The sequence below is a fragment of the Triplophysa rosa genome, unplaced genomic scaffold (assembly GCF_024868665.1).
Source record: "Triplophysa rosa unplaced genomic scaffold, Trosa_1v2 scaffold7_ERROPOS2916172, whole genome shotgun sequence".
Classification (NCBI taxonomy): domain Eukaryota; kingdom Metazoa; phylum Chordata; class Actinopteri; order Cypriniformes; family Nemacheilidae; genus Triplophysa; species Triplophysa rosa.
The window spans coordinates 1-27798 of record NW_026634816.1 but is presented as its reverse complement, the minus strand read 5'-3'; the positions used below and the strand labels follow the sequence as shown (position 1 = coordinate 27798).

General features: G+C 37.2%; 3 protein-coding genes and 1 long non-coding RNA gene across 5 annotated transcripts in view; 1 reads left to right on the top strand and 3 right to left on the bottom strand.

Annotated features, from left to right (window-relative positions):
* The window catches only part of LOC130551243 (deleted in malignant brain tumors 1 protein-like), a 29901-nt gene extending 21016 nt beyond the window's left edge, over positions 1–8885 (bottom strand). Inside the window, exons 1-16 of the mRNA XM_057328797.1 lie at positions 8765–8885; positions 8330–8632; positions 7675–7998; positions 7135–7470; positions 6905–6988; positions 6492–6809; positions 5990–6289; positions 5725–5808; positions 5268–5582; positions 4978–5190; positions 4739–4828; positions 4136–4198; positions 3949–4005; positions 3752–3829; positions 3581–3640; positions 3151–3210 (exon numbers count right to left, since the gene is read on the bottom strand). Of these exons, the coding sequence (XP_057184780.1) occupies positions 3151–3210; positions 3581–3640; positions 3752–3829; positions 3949–4005; positions 4136–4198; positions 4739–4828; positions 4978–5190; positions 5268–5582; positions 5725–5808; positions 5990–6289; positions 6492–6809; positions 6905–6988; positions 7135–7470; positions 7675–7998; positions 8330–8632; positions 8765–8822 (2743 nt within the window). The 5' untranslated portion in view covers positions 8823–8885. The remainder of the gene's footprint in view (positions 1–3150; positions 3211–3580; positions 3641–3751; positions 3830–3948; positions 4006–4135; positions 4199–4738; positions 4829–4977; positions 5191–5267; positions 5583–5724; positions 5809–5989; positions 6290–6491; positions 6810–6904; positions 6989–7134; positions 7471–7674; positions 7999–8329; positions 8633–8764) is intronic.
* On the bottom strand, positions 2903–3604 carry LOC130551249 (uncharacterized). The gene is made up of 3 exons (XR_008962564.1): positions 3392–3604; positions 3151–3210; positions 2903–3015 (listed from the first exon to the last, which is right to left on the bottom strand). It is a non-coding gene; the product is annotated as an uncharacterized LOC130551249 (long non-coding RNA).
* Positions 8886–12524: 3639 nt separating the features above from the next.
* On the top strand, positions 12525–21442 carry cracr2ab (calcium release activated channel regulator 2Ab). 2 transcript variants are annotated; one of them, XM_057328802.1, is made up of 20 exons: positions 12525–12843; positions 13119–13259; positions 13426–13580; positions 13904–14044; positions 14730–15067; positions 15303–15414; positions 15623–15794; positions 15883–16029; positions 16595–16685; positions 17185–17280; positions 17377–17564; positions 17645–17716; positions 17811–17856; positions 17947–18038; positions 18123–18588; positions 19073–19211; positions 20067–20148; positions 20257–20473; positions 20576–20652; positions 21329–21442. In XM_057328802.1, exons 5-20 carry the CDS (start codon positions 14864–14866, stop codon positions 21414–21416), a joined length of 2289 nt encoding a protein of 762 aa, XP_057184785.1. In that variant the 5' UTR covers positions 12525–12843; positions 13119–13259; positions 13426–13580; positions 13904–14044; positions 14730–14863; the 3' UTR covers positions 21417–21442. The 2 variants fall into 2 exon arrangements, 1 of the variants encoding a protein (XP_057184785.1); XR_008962562.1 differs by lacking the exons at positions 12525–12843; positions 13119–13259; positions 13426–13580; ... (1 more) ...; positions 20576–20652; positions 21329–21442 and having other exon boundaries at positions 14585–15067; positions 19073–19207; positions 20257–20370.
* Positions 21443–22740: 1298 nt separating this feature from the next.
* Positions 22741–27794, bottom strand: LOC130551242 (protein arginine N-methyltransferase 8-B; the record flags this gene model as incomplete). Its single annotated transcript, XM_057328796.1, has 8 exons — positions 22741–22853; positions 23010–23131; positions 23627–23777; positions 25210–25325; positions 25741–25828; positions 26270–26412; positions 27174–27237; positions 27696–27794. Coding segments are annotated over 8 exons (867 nt in total), but the record flags the coding sequence as incomplete, so codon positions are not given.
* Between the last annotated feature and the right edge of the window lie 4 nt (positions 27795–27798).

Sequence of the window (27798 nt, the reverse complement as noted above, 5' to 3'; positions counted from 1 at the left end):
TTTTTTTTTTTTCATTTTGAAGCCAAAACCAATTCTTGGCGATAACTGGCCAGAGGCCTTTTGCTAGTCATAATCTGCTCCTGGCTGGGTCTATACAAAATCTCTACAGCAGCAATTCTCAATACACTTTCCTAGAATAAAGGGAGACTGTATACAACTTCATTATTATTATAAAGCTTTTTTTGCGGCATTGCAGAAACTAAATGTGTTCTCACTCTCTAGCAGAATAAAAATAACATATATTACTGGTTAAATAACATTAATAAGCAGCTCAAATGACACCGTGAGACTGATTTATTTACTCTCTACTGCCGCCATGCGCTCATGACTGGAACAACGGCACACAACACTGATGAACGCGCTTCAACATCACGCGTGTGTATGAATGTATAAAAACTGTTCATTAAAACAGAAAAGAGTAAATCTAGCATATAAGAAGCGAACTGTCCGGCTTTTGCCATAACACGTGAGTATTAAATGTTTGATTTAGATTAGTAGCCTACGTCATCCCTGCTCATGAAACAGCCCCTTGAAGCAGCAAACTTCGGTAAATGTTTCACAGTACTTTAAATGACCGAAAAGTAGATTTCCATTGAATTAACATCGTAAAAATATTTTTGCACATGGTGCTCATACACAAAGCCACGAGAAAGAATATGGTTTAAGAGACAAGTGTTTGTAATGGTTAGGAGAGTTATGTTTTATTAATTGTACCACCTTTCTGCAGACCACAAATATTTCAGTGAAACTCCAGCAGAACTCTCCTCCAGACCTGATGGATGTAAACGTCCACCTCACAATCTCTCTCTCCAGACAACCGCACACGACCATCATGAAGATCAAGAGCCCAAAACACTTCAACACAGATGTCCGGGGAGGTTCACGGGTCTTAAGAGAAGTGCGCACCAGTATTTCAGTAGGCTACATTTTCAGTATCTTGTTTTTTTATTTAAAATATTTTGCCAGTTTGACTTTTAAAAGATTCTGTTTGTTCACAAATAAAGTAAAGAAACTCCAAAATTATGTTAAAGAATATTTTTTATTAAATTTTAATTACGGTTGCAACCGTCCCTGCGGAGTGTTGCAACTGTCCTCTGTTATGGGGTCAGTTGCAACATTTGAATTTGTCTGTTCAAGTATAAATTGTTTGTATATTATCATACATACGCATGTTACAGCAGTGTAGGTGAGTAGCTGACATATGTGGGTTTAACATATAAAACATTTGGCTTTCTACTAAAAACAGTCTCTGAGAGAAGGAAATACAAAAAGTGTTTAACCCCCAGACAAATTTTAACCACTGACACATTTTACCCCACTCGACCTCTATTTCATTATTATTTTAAAACTCTTTAAAAATCCTCAACTGACATAACCTGCGTCTCATTGGACTTCTTACAGTTTCATCCGGTATATAATAGCACACGTGATCTTTATATGCAGATACAGTGTCTCCAGTCATGAGTCTCAGATTGTGCAACAGCTCCATCTACACACTGAAATTAAGATCAGACACTTAAAAGTAATACGACTAGTTAAATAACATTTATAATCGGCAATTTACACTCTACTGCCATCATGCGCTCATGACTGGAACAACAGCACACAACACTCTGATCTCACACATGAACGCGCTCCAAACTTCACGCGCGTCAAACTCCACTGTATGGGCAATATATGAGAAGTTTCTTAAATATATAAAACTGTTCATTGAAACAGAACTGGGAAAACTATCATTCGTTTGTGAGTTACCGTCTGTGATTGTTGGCACATATTGTATCAGACGTAACGTTAAGGAGTCAATCGATGTCTTGTTTTTGATTAATAATGTCTGAAGTCATTCGTACGTCATCATTGTGCTCGGGTAAGTGCTTTGTTGTTGTCGTCGTCAATGGTCAATGTTACGTCTTTTAAAACCTTTAAAAAGGCAAAAACTATAGGCTGGATTTAAAGAAAACACGTTTAAAAAGATGTTGCACATGGCGGTTCATCATATGATTAGTTTCTAATGACAGTTAAGAGATTTGATTGTTTGTTTTGTGCTATAATAGCGAGTTTAGTGTTTAAACTCCTTATAATTAAGCATAGTTAATAATCACAAAACGTCGTTCTAACAATATTTGTAACTTATCATGTTAAATACAAACGGCAACAGTTTTAATATGTTCTTATATGCTGATGTTTTGTTGCCTTTAAACTTCTGTACCTTGGCTGTATTTAGAGAACATAATCTTACATGTACTCGTGCAACAAATCTGATGATGGATCTCAAGCACTACTCAAAATCTCACCCAATATTAACATTAATTTGTATTGATAAAACCACATTTCTGATCTGTGTCTTCAGCTCCCACAAGACCCTGCTCTTCCAAAGCAAACAGAAGAGTCTAAAGATCATGAGAGGATAAAGAAGAAGCTGACAGGATAAAGAGAGGTGAGAAAAGAACAAATGTACTATTTACATAATCACATCCAGTAGATTAGTTTTTGCACGTAAGGTATTTATTTAAAGAAAAGCCATTATGTCAAGCACATACACTTTACTCTTTCAATTTTGGGAAAAAGGCTGATGTATGTTTTATTGTGCTTGTCTTTGTAGGAATTCTTGAAAGACAAAACTCAGAGTCTCTACAATACAAGGAACAGAAATGTCTACATGTGACTGTTTTCTAGTTTTTCTCCGCGCTCATGTTAACAGGTTAGAGCGTTCACACAGCCCATTGAAGCAGCACATGCTCGTGCAGCAGGAGCAGTGTTGAAGCATTAGTTTATATGATAAAAACTAGACAATTTTTTCCTACATTTGCAAAGCATGTGATTTTCAGTACAAACATATTTGAAAGATCATAAAAACATAAGGCACTGTAGTTTAAGTGATAAAATTCGATCACTTTAACTCCTCGTAGCTCCTGAAGCTGCAGGTAATGTGATTTTATGGCATGAGACAGTGGGTGTGGTCATTGAGTTATACAGCCTGTCCCACATTGAGTGACTCCTCCCCCACATCGTCATAGTCTGTTGTGTAAAAAAGCACATTCACATTGTTTTGTGTTAAATGCATAAAGATGTAAAGCCAATTTTAAGTGTTTTAAATAGACATTATAAAGATGTAACTTAGAATATACATATTTTACTGAAATTAAAACCTACCCAACAGGTTTGTCACATCTTCTCTGTCATTCTTCACATCATCATACTCCTCGTGAACTCCTGATGAAATCACATGACATGGGAAATATATTTTATAGAACTACATTGTGTTTCGTAATGTAATGTTATTATATACTATGTATATGTCATTTTTTTCGTGTGTTGTGGACACATCTTCCTTTCTGAGTCTAATTGAGTACACTTGATAAACTCACCTGGGTGTCTATTCTGTGTAACTTACCTACTAGATCTTGAAAGTTCTGTCCGTTAATGACGTCATCATAATTCTCTGGTGTGTCCGCATACATAACAGATCAACACAAACCATCAGAATGACAAACTGCCAATTAACCTGCATTTTATCAGTATTATTGAGAATCACTGCTATGATCTTTGTTAAATAAACAGCCTACAAATAAAGTAAAACCACCTTTTTCAAGATCATAGTTCTGTCCTGTGATGACATCATCATACTTCTCTAGTGTGTTTTCTACAAATGTGAAATAAGACACACGTCATCATACTCGCAGAGCTATAAAGTAAATTTTCCTTTATGCACAGACTTTATATTTCATCCTAATCCAGAATAACAGAACTGCACCTGTCTCACTGTCCGCTTTTAATCCATCAGTGATGACATCATCATAGTATTCTGCTGGGACTTTTTTCACCATCTCTTCTACATCAACACAGAACATGGTTGACAACAAAACAGTAAATGACGTCTTGTAGGTATAAGTCCATGACAATAAAAAAAATCAAAATGAACAAATGAGATCAGTCAATAAAGTCACAGACCTTTCAGGTCACTGCCATTGATGACATCATCATAATATTCAATATTATATTTTTTATCTAAAAAGATAAAAACATGACACTTAAACTGTTTAGTGTTGTGGATTGTAGTGTTGTTATATGATACATATACTGTATATACTAAATTTGTTAATCAAATGAGCTGTTTGTCAATCCACAGTCTTCTAACCTGAGAGAAAGTCATCTTCAACATCTTCATACCCAGAATACTGTTCTTCAGACATGAGACTCCCTGTTAAAGTGAAGCAGAACACTCAGAAACATGTTGATCATTACAAACAGCCTGAAACTGAATTAACTTTAAATCACAGAAAACGTGTTAAATATGAATCCATTTCTCAGTCGACTCAGAAATATCGGCAGGAAGAAAACAAACACGCATTGCACATACAGTATATTTACAAGCATATAAACCCCCTCCACATTAGCCTCCAAAAATAATCACAGGATGACACACAAACCCACACACACACACACCTGTACACATGCACCTGCAGCTCTGTGGTTTTGTGAGAGGAATTCTGTGGTTTGAAGCAGGAGGTTTAACAGAACTAACATCAGCTGTCTGATCGACTCTAAACTACACATTCATCTCAATACAAACTGACAGACAACCCATAAACTTACACTGAATTACACACTTCACAAACATGACACTGACAAGAGACACTAGCTTTAATAATTATACATCAGATTTGTTTTATTAAGACAGAATAACAATTAATACATGTACATATATAACCTTCAACACATTATAAACATAAAGACTCACCTCTCTGACTAAAGTGTTTGTGTTTGTGTCTGTGCTCAATCTCTTCATAAACTGCTTCAGTCTGAGTCCAGTGTCTCCTCTTAGAGAGAGCTGTGAGTGTAAAACACACAAACCTGCTGTCAGTTCATCACACATGACTGATGACACACTGAACAAGACTCTAGTAAGATTGATGTTGATGTCTGAGGTAGTTCAATAAGTCAGATGTGTTCTTGTATGTGATGTGTGGATGTGTGTACCTCTCCTCATCACTCTGTTGTGTTGAATCAGTATCAGCAGCGGCACTAAGAGCAGTAAGAGCAAAACTCCCAGAACAATCACAACCACTGGAGGAATGAAGAGAGACGCTGCTGGAGGAGTTTGAGGAGGAGTCACTGTTGTTGATGGCACTGCTCTCCTGCTAGTCTGAGAAACTGAAGGAGAAGCTGTTGTTGTTGTGGACACAGACAAATCTGTCAATAGAAAAACACAAACATTAAAGAAACTGCTGAAATTATTATCCATTCATCACTCAGTGTTTTGTTCTCACCTGCACAGATGAGTCTAACGTGTTCTTTGCGTGAGCAGTCAGTGTGGTTATTCAGGACGTGAGGACAGTCCCACAGGTGAATCTCAGTCCCTCTGCACTCGACTCTGTTCAGCCACACAACATCTTCACCAGCACCAAACGCTTCATTCCCATCAGCACTCAATGCTGCTCCACAACCCAGCTGCCTGCAGACCACCTGAGCATCTCTGATGTCCCACAGATCATCACAGACTGAACCCCACTCAGAGTTATGATACACCTCCAGCCTCCCAGAACACCTGCCTTTACCTCCACTCAGTCTGAGAGGAACATGACCTACATCACACACATCACACAGCATTTACAATTAATTAGATGTTGAATAGAAAATAGACAAAACAGATCATTATCAAATGTAATGAATGAAAAAACAGGTTTATAGTAATAATTATTTAAATCAGTTTTTATATGAAAATACTTGAACATTGTCTCTGGTAAGGAGATGGTGAGGTAAAACATGTCAGTCGACTCCGAGGAACATCCCGAATCACCTCCTTTGAGACTGTAACATGATAAAATTGATTAAATATTGAACAGAACATTAAATAATTGCATTCATCAAGTCTCTCAGTGCTATATCAGTTTAGCTTTGTATTTTTATAAAACTATTAGACTTTTTTAATGCTTTATATATGAAACTATTTAGAAACATGACTACTATAGTTATTTAAATGTTTTCTTACCAGAGCAGGTAATTTTGGCCGCTTCATCTTCATCACAGTTATTCTGTCCCCAGGGTGAAGATGGACACTGCCATAAGGTGGAATCATGTGATCGACATTTAAAATAATCCAACCAGTTTTGAGTCTTCAATCCATTTGAAGAAATAAGTTCACTGGCAGATCTTCCACAGTTCAGCTCTTGACAGATCAGACTCGCTGTGTCTCTGTCCATCTGATTCCAGCACACATTACCCCAGGATCCATTGTAGAAAACCTCCACATTCCCTTCACAGCCTTCACTTAACCTGATCTTTTTAAACTCTAGATTGAAAAGGAGCAATTGAAATACTCACAGTCTGCTAATACACCACAAGTTTAAATGGTACTTAATTAACATTTACGTATACACTTAAAACTAGATGTGTCTGATCAATGTATGGATAGAAATACTTTAAAAGCATATCTAATATATGCAAATGTAACACATACAACATTTACTCCATCACTGCAGGTTAGTGTTTACCTGAGCACACGACTCCTACATCCTCCTTGTGTTTACAGTCATGATCTCCCCAGACCCGTGAAGAGCAGTTCCACAGAGACGTCTCATTCCCCTCACAGTTCACATCATCCAGCCATATGTGTCCAGAACCAGGACCAAACCAGGCTGGTACTGGCTGATCACTGAGAGCCACTCCACACTGCAGCTGTCTGCACACCACATGAGCATCTTTAATATCCCAGGAGTCATCACACACTGTCCCCCATGAGCCTTTGTGAAAAACCTCCAGCCTCCCTGCACAATCTCCACCAGAACCCACCAACCTGATGGACCTGTGATCTGAGATTAGACATACAGAGAAACAGTAATTACAAATAATAATAATTAACAACTAAATTTACAATTTGAACAGTTTACAACATTTTAATTTTCACCTTGGCAGGTGACTGCCTCCTCCCCCCCACACTCTCTCTCTTCAGACAACAGCACTGTTCCATCATGAAGAGCCAGATATGAATCTGTATAGAGAAGACATTTTAGCAAAATATTTTCAAATTCAGTAAGACTGCAAGTCTACACATCTGAGGTGGTATAACAACTATCAATGTAAATCATTCACTAATCAAACAGTGTTTTGCAAGTCTTACATTCTCATCGTGTTATTGAGAGAGTGAAGTTGACTCACTAGAACAAATGACTCCAACATCTTGTTCATGAGAGTATTCAGCTCGACTCCATGAAGAGATTGAACATTGTGAGAGTTGTGTTTCATTCCCCTGACATTCAAACACATCAGCCCAGATTTCACCAGATCCCTCTCCAAACCAGTCCACTCCCACAACAGACACAGCAATCCCACAATTCATCTGTCTGCAGACAACACTGGCAGCTCTCATATTCATGCACCCATCACACACTGTGCCCCACTCTGTGAAATACTGAAGCTCAACTCGACCAGAACAGACATCAGAGCCGTTCACCAGTCTGAAGTCAGAGTAACCTTGACAAAAAAAACAGATCTTACAAAAAACTGATTTGAGGAGTTCATAACATTTTAAATACATTTTAAAGAGATGTTAATATTTTGAGTGTTTCTCCAATCTTGGCTTTTTAAAAACAGTCAAATATATCTCAGAACTCAAACTGATCAATCAAGATGTGTAAATAGGGTTTCTAAATAAACACATTAACCATTGATATTTACCAGAACATATGAGTCCCACATCGTTGTCATGCGTGCAGTTTATTTCATGCAACGTTGATGATGGACAAAATCGAATGACTGATTCATTTCCTCTACATTGAATGTCTTGTGACCACACGTGTCCCTCTCCTTCACCAAAAGCATCTGCTCCCAGCAGCTGTACAGGAACCCCACAGTTCAGCTCTCTACACACAACCTCTGCATCCTGATCATCAAACGCAGCATCACACACTGTACCCCAACCACCTTCAAGAAGCAGCTCCACTCTCCCAGAACACAAATGAGAACCTGCAACAAGTCTTGACCATCCGTAGTTGATGGTACCTACGTATATGTAGACAGAATAAAGAGCTCCAAATAGTACTTTAAGTCTGGGAAGTTTGTACCTTTTAAATAAATGGTTAATACTGTTGTCTTTACAAAAATACTTAATAATGTAAATGAAAATGAATTTTATAGATTTAAATAATTAAACTGGATGATATGCATTTTGAAGGCTATAAATCTGCACTCTATACGTGTATTGCACTGCTTGAAATTACAGATAAATAATAGATATGGTATATTGCACAGATATTATATTGCACAGCGATAGATATTATATTGCACATTTGCATCTACAGTATATGGTATTTTAAATATAACAGAAACTCACCTGAGCATTTGACTCCAGCATCTTCATCATGATCACAGTTATGAACACCCCATCCTCTTGATCCACAGTTCTTCAGTGTAGACTCTGATCCACTACAGCTCACATCATCCATCCAGATTGGTCCTGATCCTGATCCAAATTGAGCAGTACTCACAGCCTTTCCACAGCCCACCTCTCTACACACCACTGCAGCATCTGTCATATCCCAGTCATCTTTACAAACTGTTCCCCACTGACGACTATGAAGAACCTCAACTCGACCAGCACAAAGACTGTCACCATTCACCAACCTCACATTCAGATCTGATACATATGAAACAGAGATAAAAGGAAAACATGGAAACATTTTATTAACTTATATTTATAATAAGCATGAAATATTCCAACTTTCAAGTGAAACAATAATATCTGTTTTGACCTCAAGTGTGTACTTACCAGCAGTGATGGTCATTACTACAGAGGACAGTAAAGTGAGTGTGAGACAGATCTCCATAATCCTCTACTGTACACACAGTCTGATTGAGAATAATGAGAAGTCCGTGTAAAGTTCTCCACTGTTCCCTCATAGACTGAACATACTGGATCATTACAACCCCTCTACAGAGAGAGAGAGAGAGAGAGAGAGAGAGAGAGAGAGAGAGAGAGAGAGAGAGAGAGAGAGAGAGACCAATCACACTCTCTGTTACCTTATTAGAATTAACAAAGGAAATCATCAAACAACTTGAGTGACAAATCAGAAGAGATATTTGTGATTTTCTCCATATATATCAGCAGAACGTCAGCGCTGATGAACGAGACTCCTCCCTCCATGTTCAGAGGAGACAAACACCTGCAAGATTGAAGATAAATTTACACCCAATAAATTATAGTAATCAAACCCTCCAGTATCTATTCAACATCAAATCCTGTCATGTGCAGGAAACTATATGATCCCTTCACACACTTTAAAACACACACACTCAGATATGTACCTATACTGTATACCTTTCATAAATGTGAATGAAATATATTAAACATTTAAGAATAAAATAGTAAATGGATATTTCTATTCTGTTTAATTTAATCATTTTAAATGATTAGTAATATACAAATAAAGCATAAAACAAAATCAACAATATCTATAATAAAATCAATAAAATATAATCTCTTGCATTACTAAAAAAGCACTTCTATATAAAACCAATCAATCATGTCTACAGAAAATATCTATGTTATTTGAAGCAGCATTTACAGTATATGCCCATTCAGTATTGTAATGTTTTATGTATCCGCTAGATGGCAGTTATAGAACTGTCAATCAAGCATCAGTTCATGTTGTCATGTGACTACATAAAGAATCTTCACTGTCTAAGTGTGATGTGGATTTTTGCTCAAACAATTACTTTTAAAGATCAATGAATAAGCCATGATCTCCTCATGTTAACAGTGTTCATCCTCCAAAGAATTTTGGAAAACATTGTAAAGATGTCGTGGTGGCATGAAAGTACAAAGTCGTAAAGCTTCAAACTACAGGAGCTGGGCATAGATGAATTAGAGATCATGAGAGAAAATTAATGAGTTTGTCCTTCATGAATTTATTGGATTGTTGAAAGTTGTAAGCCTGGTCATTGGACAGTCAGTATATCCCCGCCCTCGGGCTGACACATAGGTCATGGAAATACGTTGTCAAATTATTGCTTATTTTATGTGACTTTTAGACTTCACAATCAAACCCATCACTCACCCATGTTTATTGATTTTTTATACATTTTTATATGAGCCCTATAGCATAAGGCCTCTCAAACAAGACTTCAATGAAAGTTCCATGTTTGTGATAGGTACAAAATTGTTTATGACTCAAATTTGTGGCCTTTTGGTGATTTTTTTTTTTTTCATTTTGAAGCCAAAACCAATTCTTGGCGATAACTGGCCAGAGGCCTTTTGCTAGTCATAATCTGCTCCTGGCTGGGTCTATACAAAATCTCTACAGCAGCAATTCTCAATACACTTTCCTAGAATAAAGGGAGACTGTATACAACTTCATTATTATTATAAAGCTTTTTTTGCGGCATTGCAGAAACTAAATGTGTTCTCACTCTCTAGCAGAATAAAAATAACATATATTACTGGTTAAATAACATTAATAAGCAGCTCAAATGACACCGTGAGACTGATTTATTTACTCTCTACTGCCGCCATGCGCTCATGACTGGAACAACGGCACACAACACTGATGAACGCGCTTCAACATCACGCGTGTGTATGAATGTATAAAAACTGTTCATTAAAACAGAAAAGAGTAAATCTAGCATATAAGAAGCGAACTGTCCGGCTTTTGCCATAACACGTGAGTATTAANGAGAGAGAGAGAGAGAGAGAGAGAGAGAGAGAGAGAGAGAGAGACCAATCACACTCTCTGTTACCTTATTAGAATTAACAAAGGAAATCATCAAACAACTTGAGTGACAAATCAGAAGAGATATTTGTGATTTTCTCCATATATATCAGCAGAACGTCAGCGCTGATGAACGAGACTCCTCCCTCCATGTTCAGAGGAGACAAACACCTGCAAGATTGAAGATAAATTTACACCCAATAAATTATAGTAATCAAACCCTCCAGTATCTCTTCAACATCAAATCCTGTCATGTGCAGGAAACTATATGATCCCTTCACACACTCTCACACACTTTAAAACACACACACTCAGATATACAGTATTCAAAAACTGTATGCCTTTCATAAATGTGAATGAAATATATGAAACATTTAAGAATAAAATAGTTAATTGATATTTCTATTCTGTTTAATTTATCTGAGACAGGACATAAATCATAATAATTTTAAATGACTACTAATATAAAAATAAAGCATAAAACAAAATCAACAATATCTGTTATAAAATAAAATAAAATAAAATGTCGTGCTTAACTAAAAAAGCACTTCTATATAAAACCAATCAATCATGTCTACAGAAAATATCTATGTTATTTGAAGCAGCATTTACAGTATATGCCCATTCAGTATTGTAATGTTTTATGTATCCGCTAGATGGCAGTTATAGAACTGTCAATCAAGCATCAGTTCATGTTGTCATGTGACTACATAAAGAATCTTCACTGTCTAAGTGTGATGTGGATTTTTGCTCAAACAATTACTTTTAAAGATCAATGAATAAGCCATGATCTCCTCATGTTAACAGTGTTCATCCTCCAAAGAATTTTGGAAAACATTGTAAAGATGTCAGGAAAGAGCCCGTGGTGGCATGAAAGTACAAAGTCGTAAAGCTTCAAACTACAGGAGCTGGGCATAGATGAATTAGAGATCATGAGAGAAAATTAATGAGTTTGTCCTTCATGAATTTATTGGATTGTTGGAAGTTTTAAGCCTGGTAATTGGACAGTCAGTATATCCCCACCCTCGGGCTGACACATACGTCATGCAAAGAGTTTATGAGCTTATGTCAAATTATCCTGCTTAATTTTATGTGACTTTAGGCTGCACAATCAAACCCATCACTCTCTCATGTTTATTGATTTTTGATACATTTTTGGTATGAGCCCCTATAGCATAAGGCCTCTCAAACAAGACTTCAATGAAAGTTCCATGTTTGTGATTGTTGGTACAAAATTGTTTATGACTCAATTTTGTGGCCTTGTGGTGATCGTTTTTTTTTCATTTCATTTTAAAGCCAAAACCAATTCTTGGCGATAACTGGCCAGGGACTCTTGCTAGTCATAATCTGCTCCTGGCTGGGTCTATATAAAATCTCTACAGCAGCAAATCTCAACACACTCTCCTAGAATAAAGAGAGACTGTATACACAACTTTATTGTCATTATAAAGCTTTTTTTGCGGCATTGCAGAAACTAAATGTGTTCTCACTCTCTAGCAGAATAAAAATAACATATATTACTAGTTAAATAACATTAATAAGCAGCTCAAATGACACCGTGAGACTGATTTATTTACTCTCTACTGCCGCCATGCGCTCATGACTGGAACAACGGCACACAACACTGATGAACGCGCTTCAAACATCACGCGTGTAAAAGCTCGCTGTGCTTGAATGTATAAAAACTGTTCATTGAAACAGATTAGAAGCGAACTGTACTGATTTTGCCATAACACGTGAGTAGTTAAATGTTTGGTTTAGATTATTAATGTCTGAATTAATTGTACGTCATCACTGTGCGTCCTTACTCTCACGAAACAGCCCCTTGAAGTAAACTTCGGTAAATGTTTCACAATACTATAAATGTCAGAAAAGTACATTTCCATTTAATTAACATTGTAAAAAAAAATTGCACATGGTGCTCATTCACACAAATTCATAAGAAAGAATATGGTTTAAGAGACAAGTGTTTGTAATAGTTAGGAGAGTTACTATTTCAGTGAAACTCTCCTCCAGACCTGATGGATGTAAACGTCCACCTCACAATCTCTCTGTCTCCGACAACCGCACACGACCATCATGAAGATCAAGAGCCCAAAACCAATCAACAGTGATGTCCGGGCGGTTCACGGGTCTTTAGGTAATTTATGCTTTTAAATAAAACTTTAAATGTATTTTTGCGCAGTTAAGTCTAATATTTAGTATACATAATTAATCAACATTTTTATCTGTATAATTAAACATTATTTATTATAGAGTTAAGACTGTTTTGTAACAAAAAGATGGTTTCTTTAAGACTTCTACTAAACACATATATTAATAAAAAAAACATTGGATTCTTTTTTTCTTTTATTTTCTGTTTTGTTACTTTTTGTTGTTGATGTTTTGTAACTTACATTGCGTAAATGCTTACAGCGTTGGATGTACAAAGGTGCAATGCTGTGTTTATCCAGAAGATGGCAATAAAATACAACACAAGCAGACTGCAATTTGTTCTTGTTTTATTTGGGAGCTTCCTATTGTTATGGACATCAAATGCTCAGTCGTTTGTAACAGGTACAATACCTGTTTATTATGTTTAATGGTACAAAATAGCTGTGTTTCTAAATCATGTATTTTTACTTTGCTTTTAATTACTTTACAACATGTACAATAATTTAATGCAGAGCATGCCATTTTAAATATGGGGGAAATTGTTTTTTGTACCACAATAAATAATCAGGACTGACAAAAAAGAAGACGGACAACATCACCATCATGAAAATGGCTCTGGTGCTGAACATTCAAAGCTCCTCCCCCTCAATGACACTCACTCTGCTTGTGAGCTGTTACCTTACATGAGAATAAACACTTCTTTTATTGCTGGTGACGGGTCAGGTAAGTGCTGAAAAACTAGACTATGTGTTTGTATTTTATTTTGGTTTGAGACTTTTATAAGTTCCTAATTCACACTCTTAATGTGCTGCATGTGAAAGTAAATTTCACTTAAATTACTTAAAATTGCATTAACAACGGACTATTATCTACTATCCTTAAAATAATGATGTTTTACATGCAACAGTAATGATGCAAAATGTCGCTCTACTTGTAACTGACTGAGTCAACCATGTAAAAGATCAGTTAACCAAAATAATGTGCACTTTGTTCATGGTTAAAAAATGATCGAAACCCCTCAACAAGTTTAACTTCTGATCAAACAGGAAATTCCACCACAGAAACCTCTTCCTGTCCCCTCTTGACATCGAGTGGTGGGACATGACAAGTAGGGTCTGGTTACTAATGATGTCAACACCAATGACTAAGGTTTGGAAGACATGCATTGACTTTCTGATCACTTTTGAGTAAGTATGGTGCCACACGACGGAAGTCTGTTAACCACATAGGTCGTTCAGAGAAGTCTTATAAAGCAGAACTGAATATGAGTAACTGCAGCAGGTTGTGAAAATGTATTTTGGAACTTCCCTTTGATCACCATTTATTAATACACAATATATTTGAATACTCTTTGTTTTAGATTATTATTTTTTACACAGAGATGAGCTATTTAAACAGATTTAAACAGACAGAAAAACATGGTGTGACTATGCACAGTTTGCATGCAGTATATTTGCATGTGATATGTATACATTTAACACATATAAAGGAGTAGTTGACCTTCAAAATGACAATTCTGTCATCATTTACATGCCCTCTTGTCATTTCAAACCTGTATGACTTTCTTTCTTCTGCAGAACACAAAAGAAGATATTTAAAAAAATGATGGTACAGCACAGCCCCCCATTCACTACTATTGTATGGACACAAAACCAATGCGGGGGCTGTTAACAACATTCTTCCAAATATCTTCTTTTGTGTTCTGTGGAAGAAAGAAAGTCAAACAGGTTTGAAATGACAAGAGGGTGAGTAAATGATGACAGTTTTCATTTTGAAAGTGAACTACTCCTTTAATTGCTTATAGACTTAACATTCCCTTACAGACCCTGCCACAAATTGTTAACTTGTTGCACTTTTTTCTGTTTCCTCCAGCAGGTGCCCAAAGCAGGAAACCTGTTAATGACAGTAAATTATGTCTCTTAAATTATTCAGAAGAATTCTTGCATTTCAACCCATCCTGTAGTAGTGACCACAAGAAACAGTACTGGGTGGACAGAATCAAAACAATGTCAGAGTCGGGAGCCACACTGAACATCAGTGATAACTCAAATGAAGATGGGCAGCAGCAGGATTTCCAACCACAGCCGAGGAAAAGTGTGGAGAGCAAAGAATCAAGCTGTGGAGACATAGCTATGCTGGACAAGACGGAAGAGTTCTTCCAGATCTGTGACAGCGAGGGAAAGGGCTTTATCACAAGCACTGATATGAGGGTAAAGTCGGCTCAAAAGGGTTGTTTTCTTTCTTTTTTATATGGTCAGATTTCTGGAAGGCTGCACCTGTCAATAATTGGAACATTTACTGCCATCTCAAACGTCTTACTGATGTTCCTTTCCGTCTTAACTGTAAATAAGATCTGTAGATAGATCTTCAAGTAAAACATTTAATTAATATTTCCCTGCATTTTACTTTGGTATTCAAATGTTTGCCCTTATGGTCTCCATATAGAGGCTACACAATGAATTGCCACTAACTGCTGAGGAGCTCGAGAATGTTTTTGACTCACTAGACCTTGACAAAAATGGCTGTCTCACCCTGCTAGAGTTCTCCTCTGGATTCAGTGAGTTTATGATCATCGGTTTCTTCACCTAGCAGTTTATTCCTTGTTTTCACATGACATGGTAGAATTGTCTAATATTTCGATATTTATTCCAATGTATTAACTTGAGGTTACGTAATATGTTGGATTGTTTTGTGGTACATATTTGCATCACATTTCTTCACAATGAAACACTTGGAAGTGTTTACATGTCGTATCTGTTCCCCAGGTAAATTTCTTCATGGACGGAGGATCTCAGTGACGGAGGATCTAATTCTCTCTCCCTCTCAGAACGTCTCTGGTGATCTTCATCAGAGCCAGTGGGATGAATTCGTGTCAGGAAATGAAGACGAGGAAGAGAGGCATTTCAGCATGTTGATGGACAGCAATGTCTTTGAGGAGTCAGTAATGTTTTGCTTGGTTTTACATATGATTAACACATTTCATCATTACAACAGTAACAGTTAAGCACTGTTGACTCTTTTTCAGCCCGAGTGAGGTCCGCAGTTTATGGACTCAGCTCAGGAAAGATGAACCTCACCTCTTGTCCAACTTTGAGGAGTTTCTGGCTCGTGTCACATATCAAATCAAAGAGGCACAACAAGAGAGGAAGGAGATTGAGAGCGTGCTTAAGAGGTGACGTGTCGATTCTCTGTTAGACAAATGTTTAAAACAAAGAGCTGATATTCTTTACATCCTTCCCCGTTTGTATTATTTGAGAGTAATCCCTGCTCCCACAGTTTAGACGGCTTATTGTAATTCTCTATGGAATGCTGCTCTATCCTTATTTGGCGACTGACTTAAAGGGTTTTTTTTACATACTCTTTGCCACTAAAAGATATTGTTATCAAATCTGGGTCAGAACGATTTAATTTGCGACATTGTATGTGATCAGAACTTTTAAAAGTCGTTTTTTATATTGTTGAGACATCTGTCAAAAGTTGTATACAATATAATGCAAGGCTCCACTGTGTTGAAATGTTAATTATTAGCCAAATGGATGTGCACATCTTATAGTCTGATTTGCAATGTCAAAACTGTGAGAATTGAATGTGGTAAGTCTTCTGTGCTTTAGTTTTACAGTTTCTGTGTGTTTTCCAGCCTGAGACGGAAACTATGTTTATGGTTACACTCATTGTGCAATTATACACATTTGACAAATATTTATCAATTATACAAATGACATGCTGTTTTTTTGCAGGAATGCAGCCACACATGACAGTGAAATCTGTAGATTGTATGAGGAAATGGAACAGCAGATTAATAATGAGAAAGACAGAGTCATTCTGAAGGTATATAACACTTGCATATTTTACCACTTTGTTCTCTTAGTTCCTTTCTTTACAATCTTGTTGAAGCGTACAGTAGCATTTCCCCGTCCAGTCAGTTTTAACAATAATAACCGAATACTTCCTTCTTTGATAGTGTGCTTATTATAAAAATAGTTACTTGCTTTCTTCTGTGGAACACAAAAGACAGAATGAGACTGACTGACCTGGTTGCCATTCACTTTCATTGCATCTAATGTTCATACAATGAAAGTAAATGGTGACTGAGGCTATCAGTCTCAGTCTCCGACATTTTGCTTATCATCTCATTTTGTTTTTCACAGAGGAAAGTAAGCATCTCAAGGGGTTTATCCAAGAAATACATTTTTTGAAATGTTGACGTTTTTTGGGATGAACTTTCCCTTTAAAGCTGTCTTCGTTGAAGTGGACAAGTGTCTTAAATCTTTAATAATTCATTTGAATTCAGTATATATATAAAATATATAAACTTTCTCTCTTCTAGGATTCTGAAAGTCTGCACCTGCGCAGCCACGACCTCCAACAGCAGCTTCGCAGTAAAGAACAGGACCTGGAGCAACTTTTTCAGAAACAAAGGAGGGTGAGTTGCAGTGCTCCATTGTATAAGTGAATACATATGGGTGGTAGAGACAGAATATGCTTTCATGCAACTGACATCTTTGTTTGAACTGATCAGTTGGAAGGACAATGCCGTGAGCTTCACAGTGAGCACCAGGAGAGCCGGCTGGAGAACGTCAATCTGAAACTGACCAATGAGGAGCTGTCTCACGAGCTGGCGCACACCTGCCAGGAGCTGATGTTGGCGCAGGAGCAGCTGGGAGTTCTGCAGGGGCAGGCATCTCGACTACAGCAGGAGAGAGAGATGTCAGTCTATGCATGTGCGTATTTTTGGGTCCGTCTCTTTGTCTAAGAAACAAACACACAAATATGTTTTTCTTTTGCAGGGAGATGTACAGAATTACAGAAGGACTGCAGAGAGAAAAAGAAAGTTTGATGAAAGAGTTAGATCTGCTCAGGTGAGCCTTATAGAGAGAAAGAAATAAGAAAAAAAATCTTATATTTCACAGTTCTTTATTGTTTTTTTGCTGTTTTTATCATTCTTACCAACAGAGAAATGAATAAGCATTTAAGAGATGAGCGAGACATTAACTTTCTGGTAAGTTGAACAATGCTATGCTATGTTACTTTTGTTTTGTAATGTACATTTTTACATGTATACATATTATTTTTCTGTGCTTCGTGACAGAAACGCAGCAATTCGACGAAGAACTCCTCACAAAAACAAATGCCGAGCACAGCCTCAATAAAATGCAGTGAGAGAAAGTCATCAGTCAAAAAGTGAGAGAGGTTTGCATGCTTATCATGAATATTAGTGGTGTAATTAGACAGAAACAGATATTCACTCGCTCCTACCGCTTTCAGAGAAGTTGACACAGAGGAAGTTACTCATCGCTCTAACAGGAAGTCTGTAGCACACGGACGCTACACCCCCTTCACCACAGGGGATGATGGGAAGGTGGAGGTGGACAGGCGACCAGACAAGGTACCTGGGGACACAGAAGGTGAGAATGTCGGGGTGGATGGGGAGGATGCGCCCCCAGATGGTTGGCTTCTCCGAAGGGTCATATCCATCGAGGAGGACCACCTGCCCCACCTGCTGCAAGGAGACACCAACCTTCTGCTCCATCAGTTGAGTGAGGAAGATGAGGAGTGGGGCGGAGAGGAGGAAGGTCAGGCCGATCTACAGATCAGCTCCATGTACCCCTCCAGTGCATCTCTGGCTTCTGCCGATTCTCCACCGCCAGTGAGGGTGAAGAAGCCCTCCAAGAAATGGATCATGCCCTCTTCTGCAAGGGGTCAACCTGCCGGCAAAGAAACCTTCCGGCAGGTGTGTGACTGCTTAAATGGGACATGAACTAAATATAAGACTTACCATGCTTTCTTGAAGTTGAAGATTCAATGTGCTAGTATGTAGACATATGCTTAAAATGTTTAAAACTAAATTCACAGTCATTTATTGATACTAGGTTGCAAAAATGTGTCTTTCAAAAATCTTTATGGTTGCGAGGCTATGAGATTATAAAAATGTGGGCGGTCATATGTTTATATCATTAACAGTACACCAGTATTTATATGCAAATAGGTTATCCAATCATAACAAAGATGATTAACTTAAATCTTAAAGGTACAGTAGCAAAGAATTTAAATAAAGTAAAATATTACATAAAACGATTAAAATAGAAAGTGATATATATATATATATATATCAGTGTTATATAGTAAGTTATATCATTGTCAGTGCTTACGCTTGTCAACACATCTTGGCTTTCATTTTTATTTGAACGCGTCACTTTGTTTATTTGTGGCTGCAGTCTCCTGCAGAAGGTGCAGCTGCGGCCCCTCAGCATCTCTTTAAGGTGATTCTGGTGGGAAATTCTAGCGTGGGTAAAACAGCTCTGCTGCGACGCTTCTGTGATGGACACTTCCACTCAGCAACCTCAGCCACTGTGGGTGAGCCACGTAACCACAACCTCTCTTAACTTTAGTGTCAAAATGAATGCAAAATGCACTTTAAACATATAACGATTAAATCTCTTGATGGCTTGAGTGATCTTTTTCATTTGGATGCTCTTCGGAAGTGATTAAATCACAACGTTAATCGCAACACGAGTATAAGCTTTTCAAGTATTGTAGTTGTAATAATTTTGCATTCATTTTAAACTAGACTGACGTCTTTATTTGTCATTAACCCTTTAACTTCACTCATAACAGTTAGGATTTTCAAATAAAATAATGCAAACTCAGTCTTGCAGGGTAGCATGCAACAACTCAGTACAGAGGAACATGGCCACTACATTTTAATTTGTATTTTAGTATTTGAGTTTGAGTTTTGTGTTTATGGACTAGAACAAAGCATATCGTCTATATGTGTTGCCCTTTTTACTGCTGCTGAATTACTGCTGTTTGTCTTTTGTTCTTACATGCATTCCCACAGCATTGTTTTCGACCTTTAACTTTCTGGATGGAATCTGTGCACGTGTTTGTGTTTAAATATGTGTGTTAACTAAAGCCCAGTATGCTATAGGCTTAAGCCGCCATAGTATGTAAGCTACAGCATTTGAGCACTAGTGCACATTGCACTGCAGATTATGTCAAACACCATCAATTCACTTGCTTCAGAATGCACAGTTTCTGTAGTTTACATACAAGCGAGTCAAGTGAGATTACTCACTAGCACCCCCTGTGTTCATTCGACCTTACTGCAGTGATGTGTGAGAGCTACTGCATAGGCAGATCCCCTTGACTACATCCACTAAAGGGAATAAATCAGGAAATGAACGATTTCAACTCTGTTCTGTTGGGCAGGCATTGACTACAGCGTACGGATATTGAATTTAGGAGACAGTCACGTGGCTCTGCAGTTATGGGACACTGCAGGTCAAGAGAGGTGAGTCCCACACGTTACACTCAGATTTTTTTATAAACACATTTTTATTTTTTATTTTTAAATAAAATGTGTAATTTAAAAATATATTTGACATCACGCTTCCTGCAGGTACCGCAGCATTACCAAGCAGTTTTTCCGCAAGGCCGACGGTGTGGTGATCATTTATGACATCACAGCTGGAGATAGTTTCAGGTCAGTGCGGCCCTGGTTGGCCAGTATACAAGAGGCGGTGGGCGACCCTATTCCTGTCATGCTGCTCGGCAACAAAGCGGACAAGGATGATGAGAGGGAGGTGGAGATGAAGGAAGCAGAGATGCTAGCTCAGGTGTGGACGCCTTCTGTGGCCATTAACATGCTTTCGGAGGTTTACATTATCATGCACAGACACACATAAATGTGTTAAATGATCTCTTTCTGTCTCTCTTAGGGAACACATCTGATGTTCAGCGAGTGCAGTGCTTATAATGGAGATAATGTGGTTGAGGCCATGACACATCTGGCCAAGTAAGAATTGAACAAACCCTAACACAAGCTGTTACTGAATGTTGTTACATTATGTTTTGCTGTTATCTCTGTAACGCTTGACTCGCTGCTGCAAACCACATTCTGTATAAAGAGAGTGCAAAAAGTGAGACGGCTAACTAGCTGCAAAGATTATCAGACTGCAATGCTGAAATGTATGTGGTTTCTTTCTTATGTTAAAAAGTGTGGTATGCATGTTAGTTTATTATCTGTTTGTTTGATCTTGTAAATCTTATTAAGCCTATTTATAGTCAAACGCTTTCAGAAGGCCTTTGACAAAATTACTTCTTGCACATGTAGCCTGCCAAAATCTGAGAGATAAAATCTCACCACACACACAAACAGTGGCAGAAGGTATAGAGTGTTTTGCTCCCTCAAGTCAAACAGATTTTCATTGCAAATAAAATGTTGAACTAAGTTTCTTCTGCAACAACAATGAAAGAACCAAACAGTCTTATACGTTGTTATATAATGCAAAGACATTCACACAAATTAAAGTCTGGCCAAGTTTTTTGTGTGTATATTTTGTACATTGACATTTTTAAACAGAGCATAGATTATTTTACATGCTTCCTGTTGAAAACAGCATGGTTTTTACTTGCTTAAAATTGCATTTGTGTATATTATTTTGATTGGATGCTTACTTATATGTTTGTAGAGTCTTGAGAGAACAGGAGGACAAGGCTTGGGTCAACACTGTCAGACTTGTGGATCAGCCAGTAAAGAAGAAAACTTGCTGCAAGTGACCAAACATACACTCACACACACCTCTGGATACCTGCTAATGAACTGGAGGAAATACCATAAACATCTCATCTTGTCTAAATTTTGTAAATAACTCGCTGTTGGTTTAAGAGGCTGAGAGAGGAAATTCACCTGTACAACAAAGGTCAAAAGGTCTATTTTTCAAAAAGCATTATTTATCTGTCATGCCTTTCATGTATATAGAACAAATATTGTAGAGTATCAGGACATGTTGCCAAACCTCGATAATAATAATCTTTGTACCTGATCCCAATTACTATGTATGTTTAATGGAGAACATGTGTTCAATGAAGCTTTATATTTCAGTGACTCTATAAATACAGAGAAATGAGGTTCATTTGTTTACTACCACAACTAGGTGAGTGATAAAATGAAATAACACAAATAAGAAGTTTTTTTTTCCGTTTATTTAGCATTCCCATTGCCTCATACAACTCTTCTAAAATATTCCTCAGCTTAAACGACTTATTTCAATCAGTAAATATTTGCACAGTCAGTTCAATTGATAAGTCTCTCAATAATATTGTTGTGGCGAGAACATTGGCTGAGGTTGGTGGTAAACATCAAGCCTGTTTCATTATCTTCGACTGAACTGCTCTGCAATTTCAAGTGCAACATTTTGCTGCTTCGAGCTGGTTGTTTGTGACGATCACCTGATCATTTAACAGGAAAACTTAACCAATGATGCATCAAGGTAAATTCTTAATATTACTGAAAAATATTATTTTTACATCCTGCTATCGATAAGAATGATTTAAAATAGTTTAGCTGCTCTCTGTGAATCTTTAATAGAAAAGGAATAAATTAAATAAATAAAGAATGAAGAGTAAAAGACATTCCAGTGGTCACGTTATTTAACAACACTAAAGCAATAAAGATATAAAATGTACTTAAATAAGCAAAACATCAAAGCAACAAACAGCCGTCTACTGTAGATCTAACCGTAAATGTCGCCCATGCTCTTTTTTTTAACATCTCAATTTTTTTATTCTATGAGGCAGTGTTGTATTATATTTTATCTTCATATAATGTACTGTTCAACAGTGATGCTTTTCTATCTTATAATACTACAATAAACAAACTAGAACATTCTCAAACTCATTATCAGTTACATTCAAAGGCTCATTTTTTTCAGTCTATCCTGCGTGTCCTTTTCAAAGCATGACAGAGTGATGGCGCTATTGCTTTAAGTGCTGGACCGGCACTGATGACATCATCGAAGGGCCCTGCGGTTCATTCTCTGGTATCCAGACAGAGGCAGTGAGGTAACACAGTCTGTCTCTCTGCTGAATCTGTGGGAAACCGTGCCCCGACACAGGATCACAGCTCGGCCTTTACCGCATTTTGTAGTCGTGGGAGATGGCTGCGTCGCAGAGCTGCCCTTTAAAATCTAGCTCGAAGGTGAAATCCAAGTCACGCTGAAAGAAATCGAGTTTGTTAGCACTTCATTTTTAGTTTGCTTTGCCTCCTACAGGATGTATTTGTATACCAGTTCTAACAAATTCTTGGCTGTTCTGATGTTTTTCACATTCCACCCCCCCAACACACACACACAACCGCTTTTACTGTCTCACCTCATTATTTTCGTTGGGCTTTACAGTGATGCTGCCCAGGATTTCCTCCCCTCTCCTCACGGTTAAGTAATCCTCCAGATAAAATACTGTCTGTTTCCAGTGAGTGTTGGGAGCATCCGGAGCTTAAAGAGAATTATACATTATTTAGTGTATAATCAGTAACGTTAGTATATAATTTACACTACCAGTCTGAACCATCTGAACACACCCTTTTTTTAAACATCTGTATAAACAATATTAAACATATTGATATATTTATTTTACTATTTGGTCCAGCTTATGAATTTTTTTGTTGCACAATTTGTTTATTTATAGTTTTGAAATAAAATGTATGCATTAATAAAGGCTGTAAGATACATTGAATTCATCGTAATATTGCAAATGTGTCTATAGCTATAAACTAATCTCAATAGTTTGCAATAACTGAATGATTTTAATGCATCGAGTTTTACATTCAACGTTTTAGGTTAATAGCAGCAAGACACCAAGAGTGATGCAGTTTAGTTAAATATAAGCTTAAAAATAAGACGTTTTTTTATATTATAAGAGATCATTCAAATTGTTGACTGACAGTGTATGTAGCAGTAAGACAGTATGTTTTGTGAGTGAGATTGAACCTGTTGAAAATCCGGTCTTCTTGTGGCACTTCGTAAACTCGATGTTAAAGTATGTGACGAGGGCGTGAACATAATCGTTCCTCTGAATCTGTAGGCAGAAGGCTGAGGTGAATGTGAGATCTTCAGGCTTTACAGTGTAGATATCCACTTCCTAAAAATACACAGAAGTACACATACTTCACTTCTTGGCATATAGATTGTTATATATATTTGACAGCGTTTTTTTTTTGTGTGTGAAATTGATCCATTACTTCATAGTAAGATACAGTTCTGATATGACTGTGAGAAACGTTTGGCTTCAATTACCCCCATAGAAATGTGTTTTAGGTCATATAGCCTTAAACCACAAGTCACAGATCCTGTTTCAAAGACTGTATTGTTGGATTTGGCTATATAGATGTCTGTATATGCCGAATCATGTTGGTCACAGATATTGGCCTTGGTGAACAAAGATCTTCTTATTCTGTGGGCAAACTACAGATCTGTGCCAGCTTTGATTCTTTCATTCATTCAGTTCAACGTTTCTTTTAGTAAAGCAAACAAAGAGGTTAAAAGTCATTCTTCACTTCAAAGGTTTATAACCATCAGGTGATTGTCAGAAGCACACTGAAAGTGTAGCTCTTTCTCCAAGTTCTTCTTCTGTCTCCTTACCTTTAGTTGCCAGTGGCTGTTCTGCCCTTTTTCTTTCTTTCTCTCCTCTGCTTTGTCACTTTTTCAAAAATGTCCCCTGACACTCCTGACATTCAATGTCTTTACTCACACACAGATTAAAAACTGTACCTCCCTTTATGTAATTACAATAGTAAAGCATGGTGCAAATTATTTTAGGATGCCAGCCCCCACTGCACTTTAAACAAATTTATATTTGTAATTGCAGAATAAATTATTATTTAAAAATTTTAAACGCAAGAGATAAAAATAAGTTTTTTTTGAGCTCAGAAAATATAATAGTGATATCAGGTATTATTTTAGTAATACCTGAATAAAATCTTTTTACAGTATTAGACCCAGTAGTCTAATATAAACTAAATTGCAAGAAAAATATTGGGTAAGACTTTACTTACGTAAAGCCTTTAGGTATAATGCATTATTAAGAGTTGTTAAATGGTATGATGCATTACAATTGTTCATAACGTGTGTTGTAATACATTAAATTTTGTTGTAAAGAATTATAACCACATTAAAAATGCAAAGTATAATAAGGAATTGATAAGTGTTATAATGTATCAGCTGTAGTATAAGGTGCATTACAAGGCATAATTAATACATTAAAACTACTTTTATATTACATTATACATACTGTATATGCTTTCAAGTAAAGTGTTACCAAATATTGTTTTAAACTGCATACATAATATTATTATTATAATTAAATCCCTTGACGACTCAAATATTTTCCTTTTTAATAAAATGATCAGTGTTCAACAGGTGTTAATAGGGAACACGTACCACGTTGCTATCGAGCTTCTCTTTACTGAGAATCTGTTATGTAACGCCTACGCTACATGTGTTCCAAATCAGCTTATCACATAGTCAGTTTGTCTGATTCAGATCTGATTTTGCGCACGCACGGGCGTTTGTACCTTTATAAGGCAGGAGTTGGTCACGACTTGTTTGGGATCCACTATATCCACCAGTGGTTCCATCATCGCCACGTTCCGAATGGACGTCATATCAAAACCGTAGACGTTCTCCCACCCTGCATCAGAAATACCAGAAAGGATATGTCCTTTTTTAGACATTATAAAACTTGCATGTGCCCAAAAAGTGCATTTTTAACAAACTGCGTCTGCTTGTCTCTTTGGCCCTAAAATAGATGCTTGCCTACGTTGTGTCTGGCAGCATTTGATTATCCCCTCACATGAATGTTAGACTGAGGCGAAGCTCACGCTTCCATCCAAAACAAGGAGAGAGATGGATGGGGAGAGAGTAACCGAGAGCTCTTGCTGCGGGGGAGTAATAAAACCTGAAAGGAATTTCTATTCTTTAAGCCAAATGTGAAAGTGAGGAATTCCAACAGATGGTGGTCAAGACAGAGACAGATGATAAATGTTCATTCAATACAACCCCTGTAGTGACCTCAAGGCAGTAAGTGTGTGCACTTGCATACTTACAGTGGATTTTGAAGTCTTTGTATTGCCGATCCTCAATGGCGACGTCATATAATGTTGCTCTGTCTGGAAACATATAGCCTCCAGGTTTCTGAAACAAGAGTCATAAGATATGTCTATTAACTTATTCAAAATCATGATTACAGTGTAAAATTTGATATGCAAACATAAAAATTGCACGTAGAATAATTCTTATTTAAAAGTAATTGATAGCATTTATAGTTATATAACATATACATACCTTTTAAAAAATATCACACTCATATCACGTGTTTTTTTTTTGTATCCATCACTTCATTTTCTCATTTGCATCCTGTTCAGCCCACCATAAAAATAACCCTAAGCCGAAACAATGGGCTGGCATCAACACATCCTCTCTACCAAGTTTGCATTCAGCAGACTTTTCTCAGCAGCCCAAGGCCTAGCCACCCATTCCCATTAGAAGGATCATTTTCAGCATGGACACATGCTTCACATTTAAATTAGTCAGACAAGCATGAACCTTGAGACTGTTTATCAAACACAAACTGACCAGCCATTTGTCCCTGGCGTAGATGACTGTGTTCAGCATAGACTCGTAGAAGAGACAGTAGCCCATCCATTCTGAAATGATGATGTCCACCTTATCCACTGGCAGTTCGGTCTCCTCCACCTTTCCTTTAATGATGGTAATAACTACAAGATGAAGGAGAGTGAGACTTATTAAATAATCACGCCCAGGTCACATTTCAGCCCAAAATGACAAGAGGGAAATTTCCTATTTCCCATTACCGTAATGCAAAAAAGCATCATTCTCATTACTGTAATGTGTAAAAAACAATGGCATATTAACTGAATTTCAAATTATTAATCGCTATACATTTATTTCATCTTGAATAATTAATATGAAACATTAATCATTTATTTATAATGGAGTCAAGTGATATATTGTGAGCTGAAAAAATTCTTAGCAAAGAATCGCAATTTAAAGCCGCGATGATTGATAACTGATGATACTTTCCTCTCTTTCTCCCTTTGCCACCATTAAAGCCATTGGCAGTCTGCACTTTTTGGGTTTGTGTGCGTGCGTGCGTGCGTGCGTGCGTGCGTGTGTGTGTGTGTGTGTGTGTGTGTGTGTGTGTGTGTGTGCATGCATGTGCGTGTGTGTAAAGTGACTCCTCTCTCACACTTCTCACACGCAGTGTTAATGAGGATTGGTGTGGATTCCTAAACAACTTCTGCCATCACACCGCACACTACAGGAAGTGACTATATTTCCTGGCTGTGTCAAACTCAAATTGCCAACAGGAAAATGTATCACACTTTCCCCAGCACAAGGATACACAACAGCTCTAAACACTGCTGTGTTCCCTTTAAAGTAACTTCTCATAGCTTGTTTTGTAATGGTCGTCAATGCTGTCATTTGTTCTAGATGACTTTGAAGCAAATAGTCTTACCGTTGTCTAAGTGATTTGATTTGATGATTTTCTCAGAATACTCTGATATACTGGAGCATTCGATCTGCAAAATAAAGCAATAATTAGTCTGACGTTGAAAAAACATCTAGCATACCTTCTCTAAAAATTTACCTACGCTAAAAATGCCTATTTAAGGTATGAAAAAAATGTACAATTAGTAAAAGCTATTTACTTTGCAGAAATTGTTCTTTTTGTGTCATAGTAAAATAGAAAGGAAAGGACTGGACACCGTGGGTGGATCAATGGAGTGTTATCTACCTACAGACCAGAGACACAACAATCATTCTGATATTATAAGCATCTCTCTTTCATAATTCATATAAGCAGTTTGTGTGTGTGCGTGTGTGTGTGTGTGTGTGTGTGTGTGTGTGTGCGTGCGTGCGTGCGTGCGTGCGTGCTCACAGAACATTATAAATAGACACTTCTTTAAATTATAGTCTTATCCTTAAGATGTTGTATACAACATTAAACATGCTTGTACTGAGTAATTTCCATCCTCACCCCATACACGTGTTTGGCACCGGCCTTGGCTGCGAACATGGAGAGGATTCCCGTTCCGCTGCCCACGTCTAAAACAATCTTGTCCTTAAAGATGTGTTTATTG

Coding starts and splice junctions, on each gene's coding strand:
- cracr2ab (XM_057328802.1), top strand. CDS start 14,864: ATGTCAGAGTCGGGAGCCACACTGAACATCAGTGATAACTCAAATGAA. Junction 15,415..15,622: donor AGAGTTCTCCTCTGGATTCA/GTGAGTTTATGA, acceptor TCTGTTCCCCAG/GTAAATTTCTTCATGGACGG. Junction 15,795..15,882: donor GACAGCAATGTCTTTGAGGA/GTCAGTAATGTT, acceptor ACTCTTTTTCAG/CCCGAGTGAGGTCCGCAGTT.